The sequence below is a fragment of the Miniopterus natalensis genome, chromosome 1 (genome assembly GCF_054644295.1).
Source record: "Miniopterus natalensis isolate mMinNat1 chromosome 1, mMinNat1.hap1, whole genome shotgun sequence".
Taxonomy (NCBI): domain Eukaryota; kingdom Metazoa; phylum Chordata; class Mammalia; order Chiroptera; family Miniopteridae; genus Miniopterus; species Miniopterus natalensis.
In genome coordinates, this window is record NC_142081.1 from 41,162,076 (window position 1) to 41,190,056 (window position 27,981).

General features: G+C 52.6%; 2 protein-coding genes across 4 annotated transcripts in view; both read left to right on the top strand.

The window, feature by feature from the left end:
- Positions 1-21,693, top strand: part of IGDCC4 (immunoglobulin superfamily DCC subclass member 4) — a 38,158-nt gene extending 16,465 nt beyond the window's left edge. Inside the window, exons 4-20 of one of the 3 annotated variants that reach the window (XM_087820858.1) lie at positions 917-1,053; positions 2,421-2,561; positions 5,509-5,664; positions 6,363-6,776; positions 7,346-7,510; positions 8,043-8,180; positions 9,062-9,232; positions 10,228-10,464; positions 10,621-10,722; positions 12,928-13,111; positions 13,812-13,939; positions 15,640-15,810; positions 16,057-16,194; positions 16,940-17,045; positions 17,461-17,689; positions 18,429-18,590; positions 18,771-21,693. In XM_087820858.1, the coding sequence (XP_087676984.1) occupies positions 917-1,053; positions 2,421-2,561; positions 5,509-5,664; positions 6,363-6,776; positions 7,346-7,510; positions 8,043-8,180; positions 9,062-9,232; positions 10,228-10,464; positions 10,621-10,722; positions 12,928-13,111; positions 13,812-13,939; positions 15,640-15,810; positions 16,057-16,194; positions 16,940-17,045; positions 17,461-17,689; positions 18,429-18,590; positions 18,771-19,175 (3,184 nt within the window). In that variant the 3' untranslated portion in view covers positions 19,176-21,693. The remainder of the gene's footprint in view (positions 1-916; positions 1,054-2,420; positions 2,562-5,508; positions 5,665-6,362; positions 6,777-7,345; positions 7,511-8,042; positions 8,181-9,061; positions 9,233-10,227; positions 10,465-10,620; positions 10,723-12,927; positions 13,112-13,811; positions 13,940-15,639; positions 15,811-16,056; positions 16,195-16,939; positions 17,046-17,460; positions 17,690-18,428; positions 18,591-18,770) is intronic. The other 2 variants (XM_087820859.1, XM_087820860.1) reach the window with 2 other exon arrangements.
- A 5,318-nt stretch (positions 21,694-27,011) lies between these two features.
- The window catches only part of IGDCC3 (immunoglobulin superfamily DCC subclass member 3), a gene marked incomplete at its 5' end in the record, with an annotated part of 38,968 nt that continues 37,998 nt past the window's right edge, over positions 27,012-27,981 (top strand). The window contains one exon of the mRNA XM_087824136.1: positions 27,012-27,351. Coding sequence (XP_087680262.1) covers positions 27,012-27,351 — 340 coding nt within the window. The remainder of the gene's footprint in view (positions 27,352-27,981) is intronic.

The following is a 27,981-nucleotide window of genomic DNA, read 5'->3' on the forward strand; positions in this document are numbered from 1 at the left end:
GGACTAGAAGACCTGGATTCAAGTTTTAACTGCTCCAGCTGTGAGACCCTGGGAAAATACCCTGCTCTCTCTAAGGCTTAGTTCTGTCACCAATAAAGTGAAGGTTGTGATCCCCTCTATTTCTTCGACTTGTTCTGCGGGTCAGATGAGATTGTGTGAATAAGAGGGACTTTGCCGGGGGAGGAAGGAGGTATAGAAGGCTATATAATAAAAGTAAGCCCTCCCCTACTTTCAGCTCCCAGGATCCCAGGGCCCCTCCTCAGAGACAGCCACCATCATAGGGACATTCGGTGCCTGCATACACATGTACAGATCCCCCCCCACACTGTTGTGCACAGTACACATTTTGGAGATCTTCCTATATGAGCACACAGGGAGCTGCCTCCTTTGAGCAGCTGCCTAGCATTCCATTGCATGAATGTAGCCACACCGATTTAGCCAGTCCCCACCCTGCAGATGGGCACTGGATTGTTTTCCAGTCTTTTGCTATTAAAGACCATGCTGGAATTAATATTATTAAACATACATTTTTGCGTACATGTATGAGAACATCTGTGGGATAGAGTCCTCAAGGTGGCGCTGCTGGGTCAAAAGGCACCTGCAGGTTTGAGTTTAAGGTATCACCAGCTTGTCCCTGAAAGAGGGTATATTGCTTGGCATGGCCACTAACAAGACAAGAGTGCCTTCCCCCTATTCCTTCATGTAGGTAGGGTGTTATTAAACCTTTTGACCTTTGCCCATCTGATAGGTGAAAATGGTTTCTTATAGTTCTAATTTGCATTTTTAAAATTATGAGTGAGGCTTGAAAGTGAGACGCTAGGTGTTTCAGGTCGGATTGGAGAGACACAGTTTGCGCATGCCACCCTCCCTGCCGAGCTCCTGCCCACCTCACAGGTGCCCTCTTCCCCTTCCCAAGGCTCATCACTCTTCCCAACGGGGTTCTCCAGATCCTGGATGTTCAGGAAAGTGACGAAGCCTCCTACCGCTGCGTGGCCACCAACTCAGCCCACCAGCGCTTCAGCCAGGAGGCCGTACTCAGGGTGGCCCACAGAGGTAAGGGGGCTGGCTGTTGGGGGAAACCAGGGTATTTCTGGAGTCAGCCACCTCAGAGCTTGGAGGGGCCTCAAGAGATCCAAGCCCTGCCTTCAAAGAGGTGATGGGATATCACTCCCATCAGACAGATGAGGTGATGAAGCTCAGAGCAGGCAGTGCCACCCAGCAAGTCAGGAAGAGACTTGGGGCTGGATTCCCAATGTAGTGCTCCCTTCCCATGGAGGCCCTGTGTTCCCTGGGATTGGTTGGAGCATCTAGGGCTGGAGACAGGGGTGGGGAGGTAAGGCATCTGAGAGAGGGTGTCAGTGCCCTGAAGCCCTGGTCCCTGCCCTTCTGTGTGCCCTGGGGGCTCTGGGCACTGGGGTGTTTGCCCCTGGATACTTGCCATGCCCTACAAATCCACCTCCCTGCAGTCTGGTGTTTCTGCATTCTCCATTTATCTGAAAAGCTCCTGTCCCAGGGTGATACAGTAAAAGGTAACAGGCTTTGGGGTCAGAAAGACCTGATTTGAATCCTGGCTTCTTTACTCACCATCTGTGTGACCCTGGGCTGGTTATCAAATGTCCAGCTCTGGAAGGTTTTGAGAATAGCTGAGATAAGAGTGGAAAGTGCCTGGTACCTAGCAGGTGCCCCTCGGATCTTACTTCAGGCCTCCCCCAAGGGTGTCTTACTTGCCTCCCTTTGCCATGAGCATCTCCCCCCACCCTACCCCTCTTCACATCTCCAAGCCCCCTAATTATCCCCCCCTCCCTGTCCCAATTCTACCCTATTTCCCGAGGGCTTAGCTAGTGAGCGGCTCTGAGTCTGGTTTGCTGTCCCTTCAGTGCCTGGAGTCTCTGTCTCCATCTGCTGGAAAAACCAGGTATTCACCACGCTGACCCAGGGGACAAACAAAATCACACTGAGAACTTGGCAGGAATCAGTGCTCAGGGAGCTGTCAAGCTGGCAGAAACTTGAGCCCACCTCCTGCCTTTTGCACATGGAAACCGGAGACCCTTTGGAGAAGGGACTTGTCTACGGCCACACAGCAGGATAATGATGATAATAAGCGTCGGAACTGGAAACTGGCTGTTGACTCCAAGTCTACTCGACCCTGACAGTCCTCTGCCTGGAGGGCGGGTTCGATTTGGCAGGGAAGATTGGGGAGGGGGGGTTGGTGTTGGAGACCAGGTTATCCCTCTCCTGGCTCCAAGAGAAAGAGCTCCGAGTCCGAGGCCCAGCTCTGTGGAACTCTGGCTGCTTTTGCCATCTGCCAGATGGAACCCTGGCTGCTTCCAGCCCCACCTTCCTCACCAGGGGCATCAGGGGAGGAACACAGGTGAAGACGCCTAATGGTAAAACTGCCTGCTGGTCTGCCCTCTCTTCAGGGTCCCTGGCATCTACCAGGGGGCAGGACGTGGTCATTGTGGCAGCTCCGGAGAACACCACAGTGGTGTCTGGACAGAGTGTGGTGATGGAATGTGTGGCCTCTGCTGACCCTACCCCTTTCGTGTCCTGGGTCCGACAGGGTAAGTGGACGGAGGGAACTGGAAGGGCATGGGAAAGGAGGGGTGTGGCATCTCATGTGTCCCTAAGTCATGGAGCTATAAGGGTGACCTCTTCATCGTCACCAACCTTTGGTATGGCAGGAGTTCATCTCCCAGGGCTGGGCATGGGTGGGGGACCTGAGCAGACTTAATCACCAACCTGTGTAGCATGTTCCTTTTACAGGCACTTGAATTTGCCCCTCACAAAATCGTTATTGAGACCTTGCTTAATGTGGGCACTGGGCTGGCTTCTCCCCCTTACTTATTTCATTCTTCACAACAGTGTTGCAAGTGAGAGTGTGAGAGCTGGAAAGGTGCCATGCGGCCAGTGAGTCGGGTGGAACCAGGCCCCCACTGCTGCTCTGTGGCATGACAGAGCTGCCGCTTGGTCCACCCACTGTGTGCTGCCTTTGTGTGCCTGGCATCACGCTGGGCACAGTGAATAAAATACCCAGATGAGAGACACAGACCCTCTGCACTCATAGTCTGGGTGAGGGAGATAAGACACACAGCCATGAAGAGTCTTAACAGTGTGACAGTATCAGGCAGCAAGTGATAAGTGGCGAGTGGGACAGCGTCACAGGCGATGCTATCAAGGTAATGAGAGCGCTGGGCCTGCCGTCGCCTGGCGGTCTACTGAGCACACACGCCTCTCCCTGCCTCAGCCTCCAGAGCCCTTGGAGGAGGGGAGGGGCCAGGACTATTGTTCCCAATCGGCTGATGAGAAAGCTGAGGCTGAGAGGCAGGTGGAAAGCCAGGACCCAAGCTCGAGCTAGTCTTCTTTCTACTACACCACTCCCTACAGTCCTGTATGGAAGAAAAGGCAGGATTATTTTTGTTTCCCTTGTCGATAAGAAGTGACTTGTCCCAAGCGGATGGCAGAAGTCTTAAAAACCTGGTCCTCTTTACCCTTCTTCCCTGGCTCAGTCTGTTACCCTACACTACCTCCTTTTTATAAGTTTGTATCTCACATTCAAGAGTACATAATGAATACACAGAGGTTAAAGAAAAGTAATAAGCCTGGCCGGGCGTGGCTCAGCGGTTGAGCGTTGACCTAGGATCCAGGAGATGGGGGTTTGATTCCTGATCAGGGCACATGCCTGGGTTGCGGGTTCCGTCCCCAGTTGGGGGCGTGCAGGAGGCAGCCGATCAGTGACGACTCTCTCATCATTGATGTTTCTCTCTCTCTCTCCCTTCTCCCTTCCTCTCTCTGAAATCAATAAAGGATATATTTTTCAAAAAGAGAAAAAAGAAAGAAAAATAATAAACCAAGCAACTGTGTACCTCCTCCCACTGATCTGATGAGATAGAACAGTTCTGGAATCTTTGCACCTCCCTTACCTGCATGGCCTCATTGAATTTGTGGCACTTGCCTAGTTAGGGGGATCCCAGGGCCAGCAGGGACCTCTTACTATTATCGGGGCAAGCTTGTGATGTTGTCCAGAAGTTCTAATGTCAGTGTTTCTCAAATACTGACCATGCACCAGAATGACCCAGGGAGCTTGTTAAAACTACAGACTCCTTCCCTTCATACCTGGAGAGTTGTAGTCTTGCAACTGAAAGTGTGGTCTTTGGATGTACCACCTGGGCCTAGTTAGAAATGCTGAATCTGGGTCCTGCCGTGGCCTCTGCATTTGGGGTCCCCGGCAATTCCGTGATTCATGTGCACAATATGGATTTGAGAATTGCTGTTCCAGAGGATCCTGACACCTGTAGTTGTGGGGACTCACTTGGGCAAGCTCTGCTAATAACATTCCTGGACAGAGACTAGAAAGAGAAAGACACCAAAAGGACTTCATTCCTGATCCCGGGCACAGCTAGGGAAGGGCCTTTTGTTTTATTTTCTTCTGATTGCAAAAGTTATATTTGTTCATTGTAGAAAACTGGGGAAAAGCAGAAACAGAAAACATTTCACCATTCAGAGATAGAAATTGTTAACATATGTGTATATTTTCTTCCAGATTTTTTTCTATGCACATATACATTTTTCCCCAAAATTGAAAGCATGTTGAATTTACAGTTTCAAGTTCTATTTTCATTCAATAGTATCTCATAAGCATTTCCCCATCTTTAAAACTTTTTCAAAAAATAATTATGATTATATGATGTTCCATTATTTGAAGATAGCTGTAATGTAATTTTCCAGTTCCTACTGTTGAGTTTTTAAGTCCTTTTCAGTTGTCCACTGTTACAGTTAACACGACAGTGATCAGCCCTGTTCACATCTCCCCAGGACAGGTGCCCATAAGTAGAATCCCTGGCTTCAGGGTTCAGGTGGAGCCCCTGTATAGTCCTATCAGCATTTACCCTTTTTCCAGCATTGCAACTTACTGTTTTTAAACACTTTCCCAATATGATAGGTGAAAATGAACATTGTATTTTGATGTGCATTTCTTTATGTGAAACTGAACACCTTTTTATGTGTTTCTTGGCCATTTGCGTTTTCCCCCTGAATTTTCTGTTCATGTCCATAAGGCAAGGACTTTTAAAATGGTTTTCATTGCACATCAAGGTGAAAGTCTCTGCACATATTTAAATCTTTGGTTTGGGTCAGACCTTTCCAGCCATATTTCATCATAGGTACTGCCCTACGACCATACAGGAGTGTGTCCTTCTTGGGAGAAATCAATTTTCACAGCAATGGTAATAGACAACTGACTAGCGCTCCTGTTATGTGCCTGCATTGTGCCAGGGGTTCTCACAAATCCTATTCCTTCCACGCCCACGGCAGTCCTTCCAGCTAGGCACTATCTCATTTTACAGAGGGAGACACTTAAGATTCAGAGACGGGCACTAGGCTAGAAAGTGGAAAAGCTGAGATTCCAACCGGGTCCCGCGCCCGGGTGTAGAGGGACCCCCGAGGCCCGGGGAGCTGATGGAGGCGCAGTCCTCATCTCCCCCTCCAGCGTCCTCCCTTCTCCTCCCGCAGACGGGAAGCCCATCGCCACCGATGTCATCGTCCTGGGCCGCACCAACCTCCTGATCGCCAGCGCGCAGCCCCGGCACTCTGGCACCTACGTCTGCCGCGCTAACAAGCCCCGCACGCGCGACTTTGCCACCGCAGCAGCTGAGCTTCGTGTGCTGGGTGAGGCGGGGTGAAGGCTGGGGCGTAGGTGTGCGGGAGGCCGGACTGGGGCGGGTTAGCTGGGGCCGAGGGAGGACTGGGGAGGCAGGGAGCGTGCGGCCGGGCGCGCCGGGGCGGCTGAAAGGCACCCCGGAGCGTGCCGAGGGGCGGGGCCGGGAGGGGTGGCTGCGGAGCTGGTGGGCAGGAGAGCTTCGTAAGGGGGCGGTGCTTGGAGAGGACACGCTGGGCAATTGGAGGAGGGGAAGGGGTGTGAGAGCCTGGAGGGCAGAGTGGGAAGAGTTCAGTTGGGGAAAGAAGGTGGGGGGAGGGGTGGTCTGGGTGGGACTTAGGTAACGGGGGAGGGGGAGGACCGAGGTTACTGGGGGAGCGAGTGGACCCGAGTTGCTCAGGACAGAGGTAACTGTAGAGGGGTACATCTGGTAGGTGTGGGAGACGCTGGTAGGGGAGGAGCTGATGAACGCGGACGCGGGGCTAGACCCAGGACGGGGGGCTTAGGGGGCCTGGTCAGCGCGGGACTGGGGGAGTGGGGAAAGAAAGAGGTAGCGCTGCGCTGCACTGGAGGTTTTTGGGGGGAAGGGGTGAGTCAGGGAGAGGTTAGAGAGATTGGAGGGGGTGTGGGAGCTGGCTGGGGCCCCGGGGGAGGGGCAGAGCGCCGAGAGGCCGGAGCGCGCGGTCAGCGTCCTGCCCCTCGCCCCCAGCGGCCCCCGCCATCTCACAGGCGCCGGAAGCGCTGTCTCGGACCCGGGCCAGCACCGCGCGCTTCGTGTGTCGCGCCTCCGGGGAGCCCAGGCCGGCGCTGCGCTGGCTGCACGACGGGGCGCCGCTGCGGCCCAACGGGCGCGTCAAGGTGCAGGGCGGCGGCGGCAGCCTGGTCATCACGCAGATCGGCCTGCAGGACGCCGGCTACTACCAGTGCGTGGCCGAGAACGGCGCGGGCACGGCGTGCGCCGCCGCGCCGCTGGCCGTCGTTGTGCGCGAGGGGCTGCCCAGCGCGCCCACGCGGGTCACGGCCACGCCGCTGAGCAGCTCCGCCGTGCTGGTGGCCTGGGAGCGGCCCGAGCTGCACAGCGAGCAGATCATTGGCTTCTCCCTCCACTACCAGAAGGCTCGGGGTACGCCTGCGGGGTGCGGGGAGGGGCGGGGGAGTCGGGGGAGACTCCGCGGCGAAGGCCCAAGCGCCCCAAGCGGGACTCGGCGAGGGCGGGGACAAGTTGGATGACGGAAGGGTTGCCTGTCCGCTACCTTTGGGGCTGAGATGGGATGGGGTGGGAGCCCACAGGTGACACCCGCGTGCATGTGGGTGAGGCCTGCAGCTGAGGGGTCAGTGTGTGTGGCACGTTCCTGCTCAGCCGCAGTTTGTGAGAGAGGAGGGAGAGGATGCTTCTCCTCCCAGGGAAAACGCCTTGGCATTCCTGGAGCCAGCTGTTACATGCATCAGGAGTCACTTCAGTGGACGCTGGAAAGGGCTTCCTAACCAGTGGAGGAAGGAGGAATTAATACAGTGGAACTAGAAGCCAGGGGAGTTTATAATCTCCAGTGAAGATGATCTGGGATGATTTAGCTATAAATACACTGTTCCAGAGACAGGGACCATATGAAGGACCCCCAGATAGCCTCCAGCTAGTGGGCCCCTGGCGGTGCTCCTGTGACAGTCCCTTTGTCCCCTGTGTTGCCGCCCCAGGCATGGACAATGTGGAATACCAGTTTGCAGTGAACAATGACACGACAGAGCTACAGGTTCGGGACCTGGAACCCAACACGGATTATGAATTCTACGTAGTGGCCTATTCTCAGCTGGGGGCCAGCCGCACCTCCACCCCAGCGCTGGTCCACACACTGGACGATGGTAGGGCCTCTGTACCTGCAATGGGCACCTTGGGGTCCAGAGAATTCCCTGGGGATGGTAGTTTGGCTTCTCTTTACTAGTGAATGCCAAGACTCTTTTATCTGCCTTGTGCCATCTCTTATGCCCTAAAAGGGGTAGGCAAAGGTTCTTTTTCCCAATTTACAGTTGGGGAAACTGAGGCCCAGAAAATGAGAGTGACTTGCCCAGAGTCAGTGGGACAACTGGGACTTGAGATCTCAGCTTGTGAATCCCTATGTCATGTGGCCCTTGACTCCCACATACCGTCCAGTCAGGCAGGGACCAGTGACTTTAACCCACTGGATATGGAAGATTGTGCCCTAAACCTTTTTCAGGGTGGGAAGGATGTCCCCTCCTCTCCAGCTTGGGGCTCCCCTGAGAGGCTCCCTTTCCTCCCTCAGATCCTGGTCCTACTTCTGACTTGCTGTGTGACCTGGGCAAGTCTCTGACCGCTCCTGGGCCTCACCTTCCACGTCGGTGGAGCAGAGCTCATGCTGATGTTCTTCTGTCTCAGTCCCCAGTGCAGCGCCCCAGCTCTCCCTGTCCAGCCCCAACCCCTCGGACATCAGGGTGGCGTGGCTGCCCCTGCCTCCCAGCCTGAGCAATGGGCAGGTGGTGAAGTACAAGATAGAGTACAGTTTGGGAAAGGAAGGTGAGTGGAGGCAGGGTGCGGGCTCCACCTGGGGGGAATTGTGTCTGTGAAGAGTTGGTCAGAGCCTCTGAGGACCTGAGTTGAGTGGTGGGATCCTGAGTTGAGTGGTAGGCAGCCCGGGGGATTAGGGAAAGGTGAACCTGGAAAAGAGGAGTGTGGGCTAGGGTAGAGGTGGCAGGAGTGAAAAGAGGGCTCGCTCCAGGCAGGGGGAGGCCTGGGTTCTGGCCTCAACTCCTTTACAGTGTGTCATCCTACTGAATCTGCCTCAGTTTCCTTATCTGTGAAATGAAGCAGGTGGCCTATGTGATCCCTGGGGCCCCTTCCAGCTCAAAGAGCAGATGAGGGGTAGGGAGGTGTGTGTGTGGGGGGGTGTTTGTGGGGTGGGGGAATGGAGCATTGGGGAGGGTGTGTTAGGGCAGATGTCAGTGATCTAGGGCAGGGGTTTGAAAGGGATTAAGAGGAGAAGGCACGTGGCTGGAGGGCCAGAGTGAGGATGAAGAGGGAGGGAAAGGTGAGGCTCTGGAAGGCAGGTGGTGTCTGATGGACCTCATAGCCAACCCGGGTGCTTTTGCCCTGGTGTGTATGTTGGGGCCGGGGGTGGGGGGCTGGGGAGTGTCATTGACTGCTTATGGGGAAGTGGGGACCAGGTGCCATGATTCTCCCCACTCAGAGCTGAGGCTGATGGCTGTGTCAGCTAGGGTGGGAGGCCCAGGAGTCAGCCCTGGAGCTGTGAAGTCCATCTAGGCACTGGGGGTGGGAGGGGCAGTGCTGAGAGCACCTCTGGCTCTGATGGGCACTGAGGTGGAAGAGTGTGTGCAGGGGAGCTTAGGGTCATTGTCTTCAGGTGGCCTCCCAGCAGTCAGTTTTTTCTGTCCCAGCAGATGTGATTTTCTCCACCGAAGTGCCAGGGAATGAGACACAGCTTACGCTGAACTCACTTCTGCCCAACAAGGTGTATCGAGTACGGATTTCAGCCGGCACGGGGGCTGGCTATGGGGCGCCCTCCCAGTGGATGCAGCACAGGACACCCAGTATGCACAACCAGAGCCACGGTACGGGCTCAGAGGGGACAGGACCAGGAGGTGTGCATGACTGTGTGAATGTATGTGTGACCTTGGAACCCAGACCCAATCACCCCCTCCATTAGAGACCTGCCATGGCTCCCTCTGTTTGACAGGTCAGGGAGGATGGGTGTAGAGGTGACTGGCCTTTGTAGACACATCTGGGCTCAAGTGCCCCTTCTGCTGTGTGACTCCTACAAACCATTCACAGCTCTAAGGCTTCATTTACTTGTAAGCTGAGTTGTGAGGATTGATAATGAATGTATTGCAAACAAAGTGTTTAGTAACACAATAGCTGTTAAATAGCAGCTGCTTTCATGATTATGATTGTTGTTTTGTTGAAAGCCCAATAGTAGAGTGATTAAATGCAGACAAAACCTGGTGCATATACTGTCTGTGTGACCTTGGGCAAGTTACTTAGCTTCTCTGAGCCTCAGTTTCTTACTTGTAAAACGGGGATAACGGTATTTTCCTTACTTTATAGGGTTGTGAGAATGAAGTTAAAATATATGCAAAAAGTGCTTAGAACAGTGTCTAACACATAGTAAGTCCCCCACATTTAGGCTCCAAGTAGGGTCCAGTGGCTCCACCCCTCCTTCCTGGCTTCAGCAACCCTTGTGGCCTTCTTGTCTTGCCAATATCCATGCGTTCATTCCTTCAGAAAACTTACAGATCCTGCACTGTGCCGGGGACTGTCAGCCCTGCCACAGAGGTGCCCCTTGTTGCCCTCTGTGCAGATGCCCAGGAGACATCCCTCCCTTCTCAGCACTCTGGGCTTGTGGAATAGTGGGTTCACCTCTCGACCAGCCCTGGCCTGGCACTTGGTGTGGTGGCTGAGTGGTGATCATTGGGAGAAGGCTGGCAAGACTCTCGCTCAGTGCCACCTTCCTGCTTTTTGCTTCCTCCTGCCTCCCCCCTCTCCCACCCCTGACCTCCTCCACACTCCCCATTCACTTTCTCCTCCCTCCTCTCATCCTGCTCCCCAGTCCCTTTTGCCCCTGCAGAGTTGAAGGTCCGGGCAAGGATGGAGTCCCTGGTTGTGTCCTGGCAGCCGCCCCCTCACCCCGCCCAGATCTCTGGCTACAAACTGTACTGGCGGGAGGTCGGGGCCGAGGAGGAGGCTGATGGTGAGAGTCCCCCAGGGGGCCGTGGAGACCAGGCTTGGGATGTGGGGCCTGTCCGGCTCAAGAAGAAAGTGAAGCAGTATGAGCTGACCCAGCTAGGTGAGGAGGGCTGGGGGTGGGGGAGGGAGATAGACATAGCTTCAGTGGGGGACTGGAGAAGCTGGGTGCAGGAGTTGGAGATGGAACCTTACTGGGGAGGAGAGAGTGACCCCACAGGTTCCTCTAGCTAGTGAGTGACCCCATGACCTTCCTCAGTCCCTGGCCAGCTGTACGAGGTGAAGCTTGTGGCATTCAACAAACATGAGGACGGCTACGCAGCAGTGTGGAAGGGCAAGACGGAGAAGGCTCCCACACCAGGTGAGGGGGCTCAGGCGAGGGTCTGTATAGAGCTTCCTTTCCCTTTCCTCTGGGCCAGCCTTGGTGGCCAGGCTGTCTGGTAGCCGCAGCCACCACCAAACCCATTCTCCTAGGCTCAGGAGTCCTCTTCGAGATCCAGACAGCCTCTGTCATAGAAAGAAGCTCCAGCTTGTACGCTGTCTTCTAGGTCTGCTACCGAATTTTCATTGTCTATGAGCAGTGCTAATTTGGAAGGTTTGGACAGAGAAACCCCATGGCTGATCAGCGACTCCTGACCCCAAGTTTGACCTTTAGATGACTTTTAAAACACGTCCACCTGTATCACACGATCTATCAGATTATCTCTCCATTCTAGGCAGGGAGACCATCCTTATGTGGCCCATCAGGAAACTGAGGCTCAGAGATCAGAGAGGTAAAGGGACTCGTCCAAGGTCACAACAGCCTAGACCCCTGGAACCAAGACCCCTGGCTCCCAGGCAGAAGTCTTTCCATTGCAGTGCACTGCCCGTGTCCCTGTAGTGGACATCTCTGTTGCCCATCTTGACATTCCCTCACCCCTAACTTCCCATGCTGATTTTTAACCATGTGGAGCACTCAACTAGGGCCAAGAAACCTGGGTTCTAATTCCAAATATTTTACTGAGTGTCTACTATGTGCCAGCTCTGTTCTGGGAATTTAGTGGTAAACAACACAAGTAAGGGGCCTGCTCTCATGAAGTTCATTTTCTTTTATGATTATGTAATGAACACATCATTCATATAATATAGTGCTTGCTATATATGTCTTAGTTTAGGCTGTTATAACAAAAATATCACAGACTTAAGGAACTAACACTTCCCATAGTTTTGGAGGCTGGGAAATCTAAGATCAAGGCACTGACACAGTCAGTTTCTGGTGAGAGCCCACTTCTCACTGTGGCTGAAGAGCTCTCTGGGGTCTCTTCTATAAGGACACTGTTGTGGACTGAAAGTTTGCGTCCCCCCAAAATTCATATGTTGAAACTCTACCCTCCAATGGGATGTATTGGGAGGGAATTAGGAATTGGATATGGTCTTGAGCGTGGAGCCCTCGTGAACGGGATTAGTGTCCTTGTAAGAGTCACAGGAGAGCTTGCTTCCTTTCGCTACTCTTCACCATGTGACTATCCAATGAGTGGTTAGTCTGCAACCTGGAGGATGGCTCTCAACAGAGCTTTACAACTCTGGTGCCCTGATCTCAGACCCCAGCCTCTAGAACTGTGAGAAGTAAATTCCTGTTGTTTATAAGCCACCCAATCTATGGTACTTTGTTATGGCAGTTCAAATTTCAACATGAATTTGGGATGGAGGGGACACAAACATTCAGTCCATGGCAATATGCCAGATACTATAAAAAGGAATTAAGTGCCGATATATCATACAACAGGGAGGAACCTTAACATTATAATAAGTGAAAGAAGCCAGACACAAAAAACCCCACATATTGTATGATTCCATTGATATGAAATATCCAGAATAGGCAAATCCATAGAGACATAAAGTAGATCTGTGGCTGCCAGGGGCTGGAGGAAAGGTGAAATGGGGGGTTATGAATAGAAGGAACAGAGTTTCTTTTCAGGGTGATAAAAATGTTATGGAATTAAATAATATGGATGGCTGCACAACCTTATGAATATACTAAAAACCACTATAGTATACATTTTTAAACTGAATTTTATGGTATGTGAATTATATCTCAAAAATAAAACAGAAAAACAATATGCCAAGTACTTTTCTATATACTTTGCAAATATTAGCTAAGTTAATCATCATAACAATACTATAAGGTAGGTATACTATTATAAGCCCCACTGACAGAATAGGGAATGGAGACAGAGAGGTTAAGTAACTTCTCCAAGGTCACACAGCTAGTAAGTGGCAGAACTGAAATTTGAACCAGGGCAACCTGGCTCTAGAATCTGTGCTCTTAATTGCCATGACTCACTGCCTCTCTCTTTTATGGTTTGTTTTATATATGACCTTTGCAAAGAAAAAAATCCCTTAAATTCTTGGGAGCATCATTTTCCTCATCTGTGAAGTGGGAATGATGCTACCCAACTCACAGGATCAAAAGAGAAAGAGTAGAAGAAAATCACTGTAAACTGAGGACTGTAAAGCACCGAATATTTTTAGAATTAATGTCCTTCCCCCCTTCCCCACACTTGAATTTTCACCTTTCACCTTCCAGACTTGCCCATCCAGAGGGGGCCACCCCTACCCCCCGCTCATGTCCATGCGGAGTCAAACAGCTCCACATCCATTTGGCTTCGATGGAAAAAGCCAGACTTCACCACAGTCAAGATTGTCAACTACACTGTACGATTCAGCCCCTGGGGGCTCAGGAATGCCTCCCTGGTCACCTATTACACCAGGTGGGAAAGAGGAGCTAACACTATAAAGGCGGGGGGGGGGGGGTAGACAGCAGGTGGTGATGAGGAGAGGGACCCTGGGGGATTCAGAAACCTTTCAGGCCTCACCTGTTACACTAGGGGAACACTGAGGGTCTGATGACCTGATGGTGGAAAAGGAGAGTCCATGCGATCCCATCCGCTTACAGCAGGGCCTTCTACCGACCCCTTGGGACCATGATGCAGACAGACCTGTTTCTTTAACCTCAGAGGGCTCCCAGTATGATGGCGAAGAGACAGCCCAGCCACTGTCCTGAGAGGGCCCCCAGTCAGATGGGGAGACAGAGCCCCTGCCCTCAGGAGCTGCTGGCTTGGCAAAGGAAACATTGCATAAAAAGCAGTAGATGTGTACAGTTGCAGCTAAAGTAAAATTATATCAAGGAAAAGAAGCATCACAGATGGTTCCTTGGGTGAAGTATGGCTTGGGTTAATCCAGGAAGGTTTCCTAGAGGAGGGGGCCTGGCTTGGAGATTGGACATGGAGGATGATACCCTGGGAGCAGTGTACATCCAGACCTCTCAGAAGGTTCTCTGGCTAGTGTTAGTGGCCCACTCCCCAGGGTAGGGGCTGGGGCTGGAGCTGGGGCTAGGGGAATAGATTTGGAGGAGTTGCCCTACTAGGAGGGTGTGCCTGAGATTACTAGTCACATTTCTTGCCTTGGCAGCTCTGGAGAAGACATCCTCATTGGCGGGCTGAAGCCATTCACCAAATATGAGTTTGCAGTACAGTCCCATGGCGTGGACATGGATGGGCCTTTCGGCTCTGTGGTAGAGCGTTCCACCCTGCCTGACCGTGAGTGGCCCCTCAGCCCTCTTGCCATCAGTCCATCTTTTACCCAACTCCTTCTTGCCCAGAAATATCCCTTGGAATCCCATAAGGGTGTGTCATTTACTTGCATTTACGTACGCCAGTCCTGTGCTGGTCTTAACCATTTATCCATAAAAATAATAACATAGGATTTAGAGGAGTGGCTTCTTTTAAGAGGCTGTGCCGAGACCCACTGAGCTGGTGAAGAGGGGCCAGGGAAGGTGGGAGGCAGGTGTCCTGGATTTAGTATATGGGTCCCCATCCTGCCTCTGACACACAGGGAGATTTGGGCAGGCTCCTTCCCCACCTAGGGCCTCTGAGTCCTCATCTGTAAAAAGAGAGGTGGGACCATTCACTCTGTAAGTCTGTGGCTCTGGAACCCTCTGGAAATGGCATTGCAAGACAAAAGGACTTCCGTTCTCACAGCAGAGGCTCTTCTGCTGACCCTAAGACTGTTCACCTTCCCATCTACAGAATACCTTTGTCCCATGACCTGAAATAGGAAGATGTGTGTGGAGGTCCTCCATTCTCATGAATTTGCTTTTTAGAAAACTGCTTTCAAACTGTTTCTCACCCCTCAATGACCTCAGTTTTTATGGTCTTAAATTGTGTACAGAATTTAGGGAAACCCAATGTTTTCTTTCTTTTTTTTTTTAATATATCTTTATTGATTTCAGAGAGAGGAAAGGAGAGGGAGAGAGAGAGACAGAAACATCAATGACAAGAGAGTCATTGATCGAGCCCACAACCCGGGCATGTGCCCTGACCGGGAACCGAACCCCGATCACCTGGATCCTAGGTCGACGCTCAACCGCTGAGCCACGCCCGGCCGGGCCCAATGTTTTCTTGAAGTTGACTATGACATTGGATCCCCAGCACAAGTGACCAGGCTGCAGAAGGGGATGTTTTTTTCTTCAGATGGGGAAACGAGCCTGAGAAGTGGAGAGTCACCTAGGATCAAAGAGGTTGCTCTGTTACATCTTAGTGCCCTGGGTCCCCATCCCACCCTCTGTCAGGCCTTGAGAACCTGATCTCCCAAATCTCTATCCTTCCCAATTCACCAGTCACCTTGCGTTTCTCCTCACCCTTCCTAATTCACCACCACCTCCCAGGATCAGCTTCTCTAAAAACAAAACATGAAGTCTGCCAAGATGGTACTTCTCACATTGGGGTGCCTGTCACCCTGTAGGACCTGGGGGCATAGACACAGGCTACACAGTTCATCAACCAATTTTACTTAAAGATTTGGGGTGGCAAGGGGAGTTAGAAACTTTAAATGATAATTATAAACACTATTTTTATATTAAACTTTACCATGGAATAGATGGCAAACTTAGTTTGAGAGTTTAAAGTAAAATGTAAGCCTTTCAAAAATTTTTGAGCTCTGCCCTCAGGTCCCCAGAATACCAGACAATCTCCTCAACCCTTGGAAATACCTGGGTATGGAAGTTTAGAGAGCTCTTCTCCAAGGAGTGGAGAAGAGTTTGAGGGAGGGGAGGCACAGTGGTGAAGCCCCCCTTCCAGAAATCCCCTAGTTAGAGACCAGACTTTATTTTGCTTTGTGGCTTGTGATTTGCTCCAGTAAAGGAGGAAGAAGAGAGGCCATGTCCTCACGCCCTCTCTCACTACTGCCCCCAGAGCTGGGGCTCCCAGTGATCCCCCCTCTCCCCTTCTCTATATCCCAGGGCCCTCGACGCCCCCATCTGACCTGCGCCTGAGCTCCCTGACACCGTCCACTGTTCTGCTGCACTGGTGCCCTCCCACGGAGCCCAATGGAGAGATCGTGGAGTATCTGATCCTGTACAGCAACAACCACACCCAGCCCGAGCACCAGTGGACCCTACTCACCACGGAGGGTGAGGGCTCCTACCCAAGGGTATTGGAGCAAGAGCTTCCCCACCCACTTCCCCCTCTCCAGCTTCTCAATGACTGGATTAGTAGTGAGAGTGCCGCTGAAGTTCTAGGGGTTCTAGGAGGAACAGGCAGAAGCTACTGCCTGAGTGGGAAGAGCAGACTTTCTCAGTCCTACTTGCCAGCCTATCCCTGCATCCCACCCCACTCAACCCATGAGCTCTGCCCTCCCTGCTTCCCCTGCCTCCCAGGAAACATCTTCAGCGCTGAGGTACGCGGCCTTGAGAGCGACACGAGGTACTTCTTCAAGATGGGGGCACGCACAGAAGTGGGGCCTGGGCCCTTCTCTGGCCTGCAGGATGTGATCACTCTTCAGGAGAAGCTTTCAGGTAAGAAGGTGGGAAGGGGGCGGGGGATCCATCCTGAGGCAGCCCGAGGTCTCCAGAGACCCCTGGAGTTGACTTTTAACCCTAAAGTCATCTCTTCCAAGGTCCTGCCGCCAGGCACGACTACACTTTCCTTGTTTTGGACAGCTGCCCTCCTAGTTTGGTGCAGAGAGGACAGATTTGAAGGGGAAATGGATGTGGTTTGGTTCAGTGATGATTTGGTTGAGAGTTCAGATTTTGGGGAGACTGGCTTGGTTTCTTTGGGAGATTGCTCAGGTTGGAGGGTTGGCTTAGATGAGTTTTATGGGGTGGTGGTGGCAGCAGGGCTCGCTATGTAATTTGCAGGGCCTAATGTGAAATGAAAACGAAGGGCTCCCTATTTTAAAAGTAGGAAGAATTTCAAGATAGTGACTGCACAGCATTAAACCAAGCATAGAGTCCTAAGCGTGGGCTGTGCAACTGCACTTACTGCACCTCCCTGAAACCAGCCCTGGTTGGCAGGCAGATAGTTGATGGGGAGGGACCACAACTTTCAGATGTCCAGTGGGGAGGACAGTTGGAGAGAGGTAGCTGTGGTCTCTGTGAGGCTGTAGGGGCCTTCTGTCCTTGCATCAGAAGATTGTGAGTGTCCAAAGAGTGAGACTCATGCCAGTGGTCCCCTGAGGAAGCCACAAGAAGTCCTGATCTATGAACCCTAGGCTTTTCCTGTCCTTGACCTGTCCTGTCCCCTCTCTTTCCCCCCAATCAGACTCCTTGGATGTGCACTCAGTCACGGGCATCATCGTGGGTGTCTGCCTGGGCCTCCTCTGCCTGCTGGCCTGCATGTGTGCTGGCCTGCGCCGTGGCCCCCACAGGTAGGAGAAGGAGCCAGTCTGACTACGGAGAGATTTCCAGGAGGGCTGCAGAGATGAGAGAGCAGGGAAAGTGGCCATGACTTAGCATCCCCAGAAGCCCCATTAAAGTTGGGACTCAGATGAGGGATTGGGTGATGTCCTCATGAGAGTGGGGGATGGCTTTAGGGAAGCCCCCAGTGTAATCTGTCAACAAGGGCATAAATAGGCAGAGCTGCCTGTCTCCCAGCTGCCAGAATCTTGGAAAGAGGGACCCCAGATCTCCAGCTGTTTTGAACAGAGTTTCTTACTCATTACACAGACTGGAAACCAAGTCCTAGAGATGGATAGAAATCTGCCCAGGGACATAAGCTGGACTAGATCTCAGTCCCACCTCCACCCCTCACTCTCTGACTACCATGCCCATCTTTCCTTCCAGGGAAGCCCTCCCAGGCCTGTCCTCCACGGCCACCGCTGGGAACCCCGCTCTGTACTCCCGAGCCTGCCTTGGACCCCCCAGTCTCCCAACTACCCATGAACTGGAGTCCCTTGTGCACCCCCGTCCCCAGGACTGGTCCCCACCACCCTCAGACATCGAGGACAGGGCTGAAGTGCACAGCCTTATGGGTGGTGGAGTTTCTGACTGCAGGGGTCACTCCAAGAGAAAGGTGAGCCTGGAGCCTAGATAGGTTCAAGTCCCACACTGTGGCGCACTCCCAAACATGTCACCAGGGGGCGCAAGAGCACAGTGGGTGACCCTGTGGGAGAACCTCCCTCCACCCCACCCCCCTTCCTCTGGCCAGCTGCAGGAAAAAAGACACTGTCTCTCCTTCCATGAAAAGGTTGGCAGGGCTGGGAAGCAGATGTGCCTCCATCCCTGGCAGAATAGGTCGGCCTGGCTCTCATGGAAGGAGGGGAGGGCCCCCAGTTGGCTTTTTGCAGGTGACTCAATGTAGCCAGAACACCCAGATCCCTCCTCCTGCTAGGAGCTGGGGAAACCTCTAAGATCCAGCCCTCCCCCGTGTGGAGAAAAGAGGATGGTTAGTTTGGCTGTAGCCAAGTGAGACTGGGACCTGGATGAGGTGGGCCACATAGGGCTGGCAGTGGTGGCTTGTCCCACCCTTCTCTGACCAGCCTGCTCAAGCCCCTGAGTCCTTCCTCACTCTTTCCCTGCATCTCTGCTGAAGGAGACCCTGCCTGGCTGGAAAACCTCTGGGGCTTTGCCAAAACAATGGTATAGGCATTTCTGCAGGAGAACTTCTTCATCCTCAGTTCTCCGATTCAGCCTATTCTGTGTTCCTCCCCACAGCCTCGGGGAGGGAGCAGACAGGGGTGCCAGGACCGTAGAGGGGGCTCCATCCATGTCGCTCTCCCAGCTCAGTGCTCCGGCTTCTCTCCACCTTGCAGATCTCCTGGGCTCAGCCAGGTGGGCCGAGCTGGGCAGGTTCCTGGGCAGGCTGTGAGTTGCCCCAGGCAGGCCCTGTGCCTTCTCTGACCCGGGCCCTGCTGCCCCCTGCTGGAACTGGGCAGACGCTGTTGCTGCAGGCTCTGGTGTATGATGCCATAAAGGTCAGTTTCCAGGGATGAAGGGGGAGGAGAGGAGAGAAGGGTCCCCATGCTTGTGAAGACCAAGTAGTGAGTTCCCTGGAGACCCTGATGGGTGTCAGTCTCTCTCCACCCCAAATATGTTGGTCATTTTCATCACTCTTAGTGATGGTCACCTGTCTTTGTGTTCTCTGCTCTGACCAGGGCACTGGGAGGAAGAAGCCACCCCCAGTCTGCAGGAACCAGGTGGAGGCTGAAGTTATTGTACACTCTGACTTTAGTGCCTCCAAAGGGAACCCTGACCTCCACCTGCAAGACCTAGAACCTGAGGATTTCCTGCCTTCCGAGGCTCCTGACCTTACTTTGGATGTTGTGGATCTAGGGCAAGGGGTAGACTGGCTGGACAGGGAGCTGGGAGGGTGTGAGCAGGCAACCACTGGGCCAGACAGACTTACCTGCCTGCCAGAGGCACCTTCTTGCCCCTACCCAGACCTCCAGCCCAGTGAGGCTCTGGAGGAGGCCCCTGGGAACAACTGCCAGTCAAAGGCCCCCTGCCCTCTAGGAGCCAGCCCAGGCTTGCCCAGAACCTCAGTCTCCTCCTCTGCATAGCTCCCCTAGAGAGTACAGTTTGGGACAGGCTCTTATGGATCATGGGATATGACACCTGTGTACCTGCAGATACCGAACAAGCCATTTGGAGCCTCCTAGGGTGCTTTGGCTAGAGACAGAGAAAGAAATGGCTTATTCACTCCCCCCATACGCTGTGACACATGATATGTGAGAGACATGTGAGGCATGGCAATATGTGATGTACACATATGTGAAGCACATGTGTGTGTGCTGGTTGGTGAGCTGGGAAACCTTGGTCCAGGCAGTGGTCACTACAGCCGAATTGATCCTCCAGGTTAGGACAGTGCCCCAGAGTGGTCAGTCCTCAGCCCTGTGCGTCCCCCACCTCTGCCACCCAGCCTTTTATTACACACTCTGAGAGTGTCTCCAATGCCCTGTCTGACAAGACAGCCCCAGTCCATTTTCCTGGCTGGCTGGGCTGAGTGCAAATAGGCTCTGAATGCCTGACATTTTAGTTCCGTTGCTGCCCATCTCCCACCTCCCATTGCCCAAATTGAGAGGGTGACTCTGGTTCCCCTCAGAACAACTCTGCAGTTAATTTTGTAATTTGGGAAGTGCCTGGTTTTGAACATCTGCTTTCTCTTGCTCTCCCCTCCTTCCTTCCCCTTCGCTACTCTAATGGCCTCTCCCCCAGCCGACTTGCTCTCCTAATTCCAGTGCCCTTCGCTTCCTTCTGACACTTTCCTTTCCCCTCTGCTGTTTCTGTCTCCTCTTTCTGTCTGCCTCTCCTGTCTCTCACGCCTCTCCCAAAGTGTGTATGTGGTTCTCCTGCCTTCCTTCCCTAACAACATGACTACCTCATGTCTGCTTCGAGGCCATAGCGTGACTCCTGTGTCTGCCCCTTCGCTTTACTCCGTACCTTCCTGCCCCCTCTTCTCTCTGTGCCTCCGGCTGCCTCCTCCCAGCAGACTGCCCACCCCTAGTGCAAGTTTGGAGAAGGCCTTCCAGCTTTCCTTGTATCTTTCTCCCTGGGATTGAGATGGGAGGGTTCTCCTTGGAGGTGATGAATCCAAGGCGCACAAGGGGACTTTGGGGATGGGGAAATGGGAACATAACCCAGAGGCTCAGGATAAAATTCCCCCCTCCCTTCTATGCAGGGAGGCAGGTTTGCTGGATGGGAGGGTGTTTTGGGTCCTTCTTTCTTAGCTAAAGCTAAAAGAGGGGAAAGCGAGTGGGAATTCGGGGCTCTGCAGCCCTGCAGCTTCCCACTCTGAGCACCTTGCACATGAGCTGGTGGGGGAGGAGTGAGAGGAATCTCATCCCTTTGGGTGCTGGAAGGGAGCTCTTTGCACAGGACCAGGGCAATTGGCTCATTTTTTTTGTTCTGTTTTGTTCTGAATTCAGTCCTGAAGTCGATTTCTGTTGATCTGCCCCGCAAGGACAAGCTTGGCTTCTATGTTCTGTGCTGACAAAACAATGCATTTTATTTTATTTTGCACCTCAGCCTCTCGTAGGAGCATGGAATGTGGGGGTCTTTTCTCCCTAAATGCATTTTTAACTGATTGGGATATCGAGGGTTAACTCTGGCTTCTGGGCTAAATTAGAAATAACCAGTCTATCTCCACCCGCCCCCCTTTTTTAATGGTGAAATGTCTCTCAGCAGAGTTGCAGCGTCCTCAGACCCTTTCAGCATCTGTGTTTATTACACTCGGGTGTCACTCACGTTTGACATCGCACCTACATTTCCTCCCCATCCCCCTCTTTCAGCCTATGATAACACTAAAGATTATTAATGTTGGTTTTGTATCTTGTTAAGGACAGAATTGTCACTTGTACTATTTCTGTGGCATTCAGCGTTGCTGTGGCTAACACCACACTCTATATGTTTCATCATTGCTCTGAAGGTCAAAAGCCTCGTTTTATTTTGCTGGTTTGATTTTTTTTTTCCTAAAGGAAAAAAAAAAAAACTGCCCTGAATTAAATGGCTGTTTTAACAGTAGGCTCTTAGCATTACACCACATAGTCATTTTTCATGTTCTTGTTTAACAGGCACTGAGGTTCTGGTTTAAATTAAATAGCTGCAAATGAGACAATTTATAACCCATTAGGTTGGGTGGAAAATTGTTTCTCAAAAGCAAATAAGTAATAAATCTGGTATCTGCCTATAACTCACAGTTGATAAGAAAGTGGCCATTACTCACTAGTATTATATATGATTTGGGCTCTGGGTAATTTGGAAGTGTTAGGTTTGTGTCTTTGTGGCAGTATTTTTATTAGAAAAGAGTCTATTGGCCTTTTACAGGGTATTAATCCCTTTGTCACCTACCATCGATGCCTTACGTTTTTGAGTCTCATTTTAAAGCCTTCCCTTTTTTGATGCATGGCAAGTGTAATCCTTTCTGCTCATTTATTTGTCTGTATTTAGTTTATGCTCTTTATTTAATTATTTTTCCAGCATTTGTTTCTCTTTACAAATATGACATTTTTTAGTGTTAAGCCAAGGCATTGATCATGTATCTGTCCTTATAATGAATTAATAAACTATTTTCCAAAAATATGGAATTCTCTTTTGGAACCACTGTCCAGAATTTCCTCAGCCTTTCTGCATAGAGAATGTATTTCCTACCAGATGGGAAATGTTGGTGTTTGAGGGTAGAGAGCAGGTGGTAATGGGAAAGAACTGAACCATCTTCCTCCCTCAACAGGCACTTAGGAAAAAGACTTAAACTTAGGAAAGATGTGTTCATTGATGACACTCCTTTAGGTTCTCCGGGGATCTCTTTCCATCTTGACATGCATTTTTTTAAAAAATATGTTTTTATTGATTTCAGAGAGAGGGAGAGAGAGAGAAAACATTAATGATGAGAGTCATTGATCAGCTGCCTACTGCATGCCCCCTACTGGAGATCAAGCCCAAAACCCGGGCATGTGCCCTGACTGGGAATCGAACCGCTATCTCCTGGATCATAGGTCGATCAACCACTAAGCCAGGCAGGACACACTTTTTTTTTTTTCTTTTTACCTTTCTCAGGTGCAAGAGAGGAGTGAACAAACAACTCCAGAGATTTGGGGCTCCATAATTATTCTTCTGCATAACTCTGGCCTCCAAAATTGCTCATGGCTGCACATTCACACATATAGGCAAGCTCAGAGATCCACATGTGCATACTCACCTTCACAAACACCTTTGTGTCCACTTACTCAAATATGGGCACACGGTCACACACAAAACACACTCATACCCACACTCATCTCAGGATCATGATTGGCAGCTGCTCTGCTAAGATCTTTACAGAGCCTGGAACGTGCATGCTATTGTTTCTTTATTTTTAAATTTTTATTTATTGATGAGAGAGAGAGGGAGAGAGATTTGTTTCTCCACTTATTTGGTTGATTCTTGCATGTGCCCTGACGGGATCAAACCCACAGCCTTGGTATATTGGTACAATGCTCCAACCTATTCAGCTACCAATCCAGGGCCACAGGCATGCTTTTCTGTTGGAGGGAACCAAAAGCCAGAGGCTAGCCTGCCCAGGACCACCCCCAAAGTGGCTGGTGGGCCAGACCTGAGTTAATTGACAGATCATACGGAGAGATACTGCTCATTTTGCATGCGGCAGAATAGCCATTATTTGCATATCACTCTCAGACCAAGTGTTGTGATAAAGAAGAATTAAACACTTGTCAAAATGAATTTAAAATGACAACAGCTCAGGACACCAATTTGACCTCTTGGAGTCCAGGACAAGCCAAGAAGGGGTTGTTGAGAATTCAAACCCTGTGGGAGGGAGTTCCAGGACTTTGGCTGCCCCCACCCTTCCCTCCCTTTCCTATGGCCAGTAGAGGTCTATCATTCCTGCCCTTCCCTACCATAAAATCAGTTTGGGGCTTTGGTGTACTACTGTCCCCTGACCTGGAATTTCTCCTTTGCCTCCCACTGCTCACATGCCTCAAGTGCTTGTCTCTCAGATTCATCTTCCAATTGCTACTACAGAGTGAGGAGTCCCCGGGCTGCACAAACCCCATCATTAATAAATGTGTCTGGTTTCTGGAGGCCTGCCCTTCTTTATGCATCTACGCCAAGGTTAGTTTTATATATGGGTAACATTCCTGATCCCAAGATTCCAGAGTTGGAGTCAAAAGAGAGACTTGGGCCCTAGCTGGTTGCTCAGTGGTTAGAGCACCAGCCCTCGGACTGAAGGGTCCTGGGTCTCTCACATCAATGTTTCTCTCTCCCCCGCTCCCCTCCACTCTCTCAGAAAAGCAAAGGAAAATATATCCTGGGGTAAGGATTATAAAAAATAGAGACTTGGTTATTCCTCTGCCATCTCAGTCCAATGCCAGGAGCAAATAGCTGAGTGAGGCAGAGACTACTTTAAATCTCCTGCTCCTAGAACTAAGTAGGTGCTCAATAATTTTGCTGGACTAGCCCATCATGCTGGACTCAGCAGAAGGTCATGTGATAGTGAGTGGTGAAGAGTCAAGATCTCTGAGGGCTAGGAGGCATGCCTACCTTCTGTAACATTCTCACATGGGACCTGTGTCATCTACTTATTTGTTCTCTGATGGAAAACACTGAATCTTCTTTGGGCGTAGAAATGTTACTGGGAATTTTAACTTTCAGTTTGCTTTTCCAGTTCCCAGGTCATTCATCGGGACCTGTGTGGTTTAAAGGTCTCTAGGGGTCAACAGGAGAGATATGATTATCTTTACTTTTCAGGTGAGCTCAGAGAGTGACTGCCTGGGTTGGCTGGGCACCCAGCTGGCAGAACTGGGGTGGGTACCCCGTTTACTCTAGGGTCCCCTTCCTCCTGTTGGGTCGGCTCTCCCCACCCTGGAGGAAGCTGCCTTCCCACGCCTCCTACCATTTAAGCACCACAATGCTTCAGTCTAGAGAGGTCAGTCTTGCAGCTCAACGTCCTAGCCTTTGGGTGGAAGTACCAGAAACCCATGGAAAACCGAATCTTTGACAACTTTATGCAGTTTTGAAGGAATTATCTCGAAAATACAGACTTGGGCTCGGTGACAGAGGGGGTCGGGGCAAATCCCGCAGCTTTGCGTGTTTCTCCGCAGCCCAGACCCACTCCACAGTCCGCGGGGTCTCCCATTCTCCAGCCTCCCGAGTTCGGGGCTGGCCCGGGGGGAGGGCACGGGGCTGCAGCCCGGGACGGCGCCGGCCGCTCCAGCCGCAGTTCAAAGCGCAGGGGGCGCGTCCGCCGAGCAGCCGGGAATGTCCGGCCGCTTAAAGCGCTCGCCGGCTCTTTTGTTCCCCAGACCGGGCCTCCGGGGAGAGGGGGCTGGGGGAGGGGACCGCAGGGTAGGGAAAGGGGGCGGCAGTCGGCGGGCGGAGGGAAGAGGGCGGGGCGGGCTCGACCGGTGCGAGTGCGGAGCGCGCAGCCCGGGCGAGGCTGACAGATCGCTGGAGTAGGTGCAAGATGGCGCAAGCGGCGCTTCCCCGGCGCCCCCGGCGCTCCTAGGCAGGCATGTGGCCCCAGCCCCCCGCCGCCCGGGCTCGGCCCCGGCCGGTGCCTCGGCCCCGGCCCCGGCGCCGGCCCCGCGGGACGCTGTGAGCCGCGAGAGGCCCCGGAGCTGCGCGTCGCCGAGCCGAGCGGACCGAGAGCCCCATGGCTGCTCCGCGCGCCGCGCCCCCGCGCCGCCCGCCCGCGCCGCGCCGGCCCTGGCTCCTGCCGCCGCCGCTGCTGCCGCTGCTGCCGCTGCTGCTGCTGCTGCCGCCCGCGCCGAGCGACGGTGAGCCAGGGCGCCCGCCGCGGCGCGGCTGCGGACCGAGCCCGAGGACGGGCGGAAGGGAGTGAGCGGGCGCGGGGGCGGACCCGCGGGCGGACCCGGGCAGCCGCGCCGCGCCGGAGAACGGGAGCTGAGCCGGGCTGGGCGGAGCCCGGGGAGAGGGCTCGGAGGCCGGGATGCTGCGGACGGAGCCCCCGGGGAGAACCCGGGCTTAGTCCGAAGCGGCTCCAGGACTCGGGGCAGAGCCCGAACCGAGGGGGCAGGAGCGCGGCCAGGCGGGAGCTAGGCGGGCAGACTGGAGTTGGGGAGCGGGGGAAACGAACCAGGGGGACCGCAGGGCTGAGTCCCATCCGAGCCCGGCGGCGGGCACCGAGTAGCCCGAGGCGGCCGAGGCCGGACACAGCAGACCGGAGGGCGGAGGCCTGGCCCCAGCGGGCTGCCCCGGGCAGAAAGGACAGGGACTGGGTTGGGACGCAGGACCGGGACGCGGGGCGCGCAGGAGGGACCGAGGAAGAGAGGGATGAAGATTCCCCGCGGCCGCGCGTGGGGAAGGGGAGACCCGAGAGACACCCTGCGGGCTGGGGAAGGGGAAGGGAAGCCGACCCGGAGCGAGCGAGCGAGGAGATGCCCACGTGCCCGCCCTTCCCGGAGTGTGCGCACGCACCGCGGCCGTGCCCGGGCTCGGGGGTCTGCGGCTCTGCTGCCCAGAGCTCCGCCACACCACCCCGTTCTCTCGGCGGCTGTAATGGGTGCGGATCTAGACCTTTACCTTCCCACCCCCAGTTCTCAGCACTCCTCTGGGCCGCATTCTCTCTCCTCTCAGCTCCGAGCCGCCGGCTATCGCGTCCGCATCTAGGAGAAACTTTATTCCCCAAGTTGCTATACGGGGGTTGGGTTGGGGGCTGAGGCAGCTGAACCGGGTCCTGGGAAAAAGATGGGAAGGGGATTGAAGGGGTTTGGTCCTCAGATGTCTGCAATATTACATAGCGCCGCGGGCGGGGGACCGCCCATTACCCCGCCCTCCTGCTCCTTTCTCTCCACCTACTCCCCGAGCTCCCGCTGCCCCGACTGACGCGGGTCTTCGGGGAGGGCCAGCCCCGGGATCGCTAGTTTTCTGGAAATGGGAGGAGAGGGGTCTGTGGCTGCCCTTTCAGCCTAGATGGGTTCGTATCTCCTGGAGTGAAGTTGTAACTGGTCTGGTGAGTTGCTTGTTGGAGAAGTTGGCGACTTGGCATCATGCCTGGGATTGGAGCGCGTGCCTTTCCCTTAAGCTTTTCCTGATTTCCCCCTCATGCTCTCCCCCCCCCCCCCCCCAGCTCTTCTCTCTTCTCTGCAGGAGTGGATGTGTTGCTGGGAGTAAAGGTTCTAGGAACCTCCTCTTCCCGAATTTGGGGGAAATCGGAGTTGTTGTTTGGTTCTTCCCTCTCCTTATGACAAAACCACAACAACCGAAACACACACACACGCACACACACACACACACACACAGAGAACAAAACCCAGCGCATCCTAGGGGAGAGGCAATGGAGCTGGGCCATAGCCTAGCCTGTACCTGGTTCTGGGCCCACACACCCTCCTCCCTGCCAGGCATCCACCAGGCCTCAGCTGGTTTTGCCAGCAAAAAGAAGCAATGATTTATTTCTATCTCACTTTATATTTGTCTAGAACTTTCAACTTTTCATAGTGCCTTTAAGTCTTCTAATCATATTCAACAACTGTATGATTGAAGCTACATTGTTGTTCCTGATTTAAACAGATGAGGAATGGGAAACCAGGACAAATTGAATACTTTACCCAAGGACACACTCTGAAAGTCTGTGGAGCTTCAGTGCTTAACCATGGTGACCACAGATTTGCAACTATTAACTCTGAGACCCTGGACAAGTTGCTTAATATCTCTGGGCTTCAGTTTCCTTGTAAAAGAGGAGACAGAATAAATAATGTCTATCTCTCTGAGATAGTGTGTTGATTAAGTAAATTACTGCATGAGATGACACTTCATAATGCATAAAATTCTACATATTAATAGAGATTCCTGTTAACATTACAGAAAGATGGGGATGGGATGTACAGAGAACTTAGGACTCCTGTGTATAGAGTTCTTTCTGTCTGCTCATTCCGCACTAACCTCTGCTTTTCCTCTCATCTCCCCTGCCCGACGCAGGTCTTGGCCACTCTGCCGAACTGGCATTTGCTATGGAGCCAAGCGATGATGTTGCAGTCCCTGGGCAGCCTATAATGCTGGGCTGCAAGGTGGAAGGGACCCCTCCAGTGCGAATCACCTGGAGGAAGAATGGGGTGGAGCTGTTGGAGAGTCCTCACTCTACCATGCTGGCCAATGGGTCCTTGATGATCCATCACTTCCAGCTAGATCAAGGAAGCAGCCCTTCAGACGAGGGTGACTATGAGTGTGTGGCTCAGAACCGCTTTGGGCTGGTGGTTAGCCGGAAGGCTCGCATCCAGGCTGCAAGTAAGTGGGCACCCTTTCCTTTTTCCCCAGACTGGGGGTGGAGGGCATAGAGAGCAGGAGGGGCAGTTCCATCTCACAAAGCCTTCTGCAGGACTTATTTCTCAGCATGGGTCAGTTGGGAAGTGCATAGCAGTAATTTATGGTGGTGGAATTATATCATATACTCATTTAACTGATTAGAATGTGATTTGACAAGAATATAGCCAAACACAGTAGTGGGGAGAGGAAGAGAGAGTGAGCGCTTTATCCAATTTTGCGTGTTTTAGTATCCAGATGCCTGTATACTGTGAGCTTCCCGATCCGTTGACTATGAGTCTTGTGTTTCAAGATAAACAGTTGTCATATTTTTGGGTGATTTAAGAGATTTTTGAAGGGAAATTTTGGCTGTATGGAATTTTTAATTATGTGCTGACTTTCAGCCTTTTGGGTAGGATAAAGCCTCACTATACCAATAAGGACATCCTGAAGCTTGTCAGTAATTTGCTTTACAAAAAATATGGTAGAATGACTGTGGAGTTATCACAATAATGGCATTAACATTACTCCCACTTACCTTCATGCTGATGTGTTTTAAAATTTCAGTTTTATCGAGGTATAACTGACAACGAAATCATAAGATACTTAAAGTGT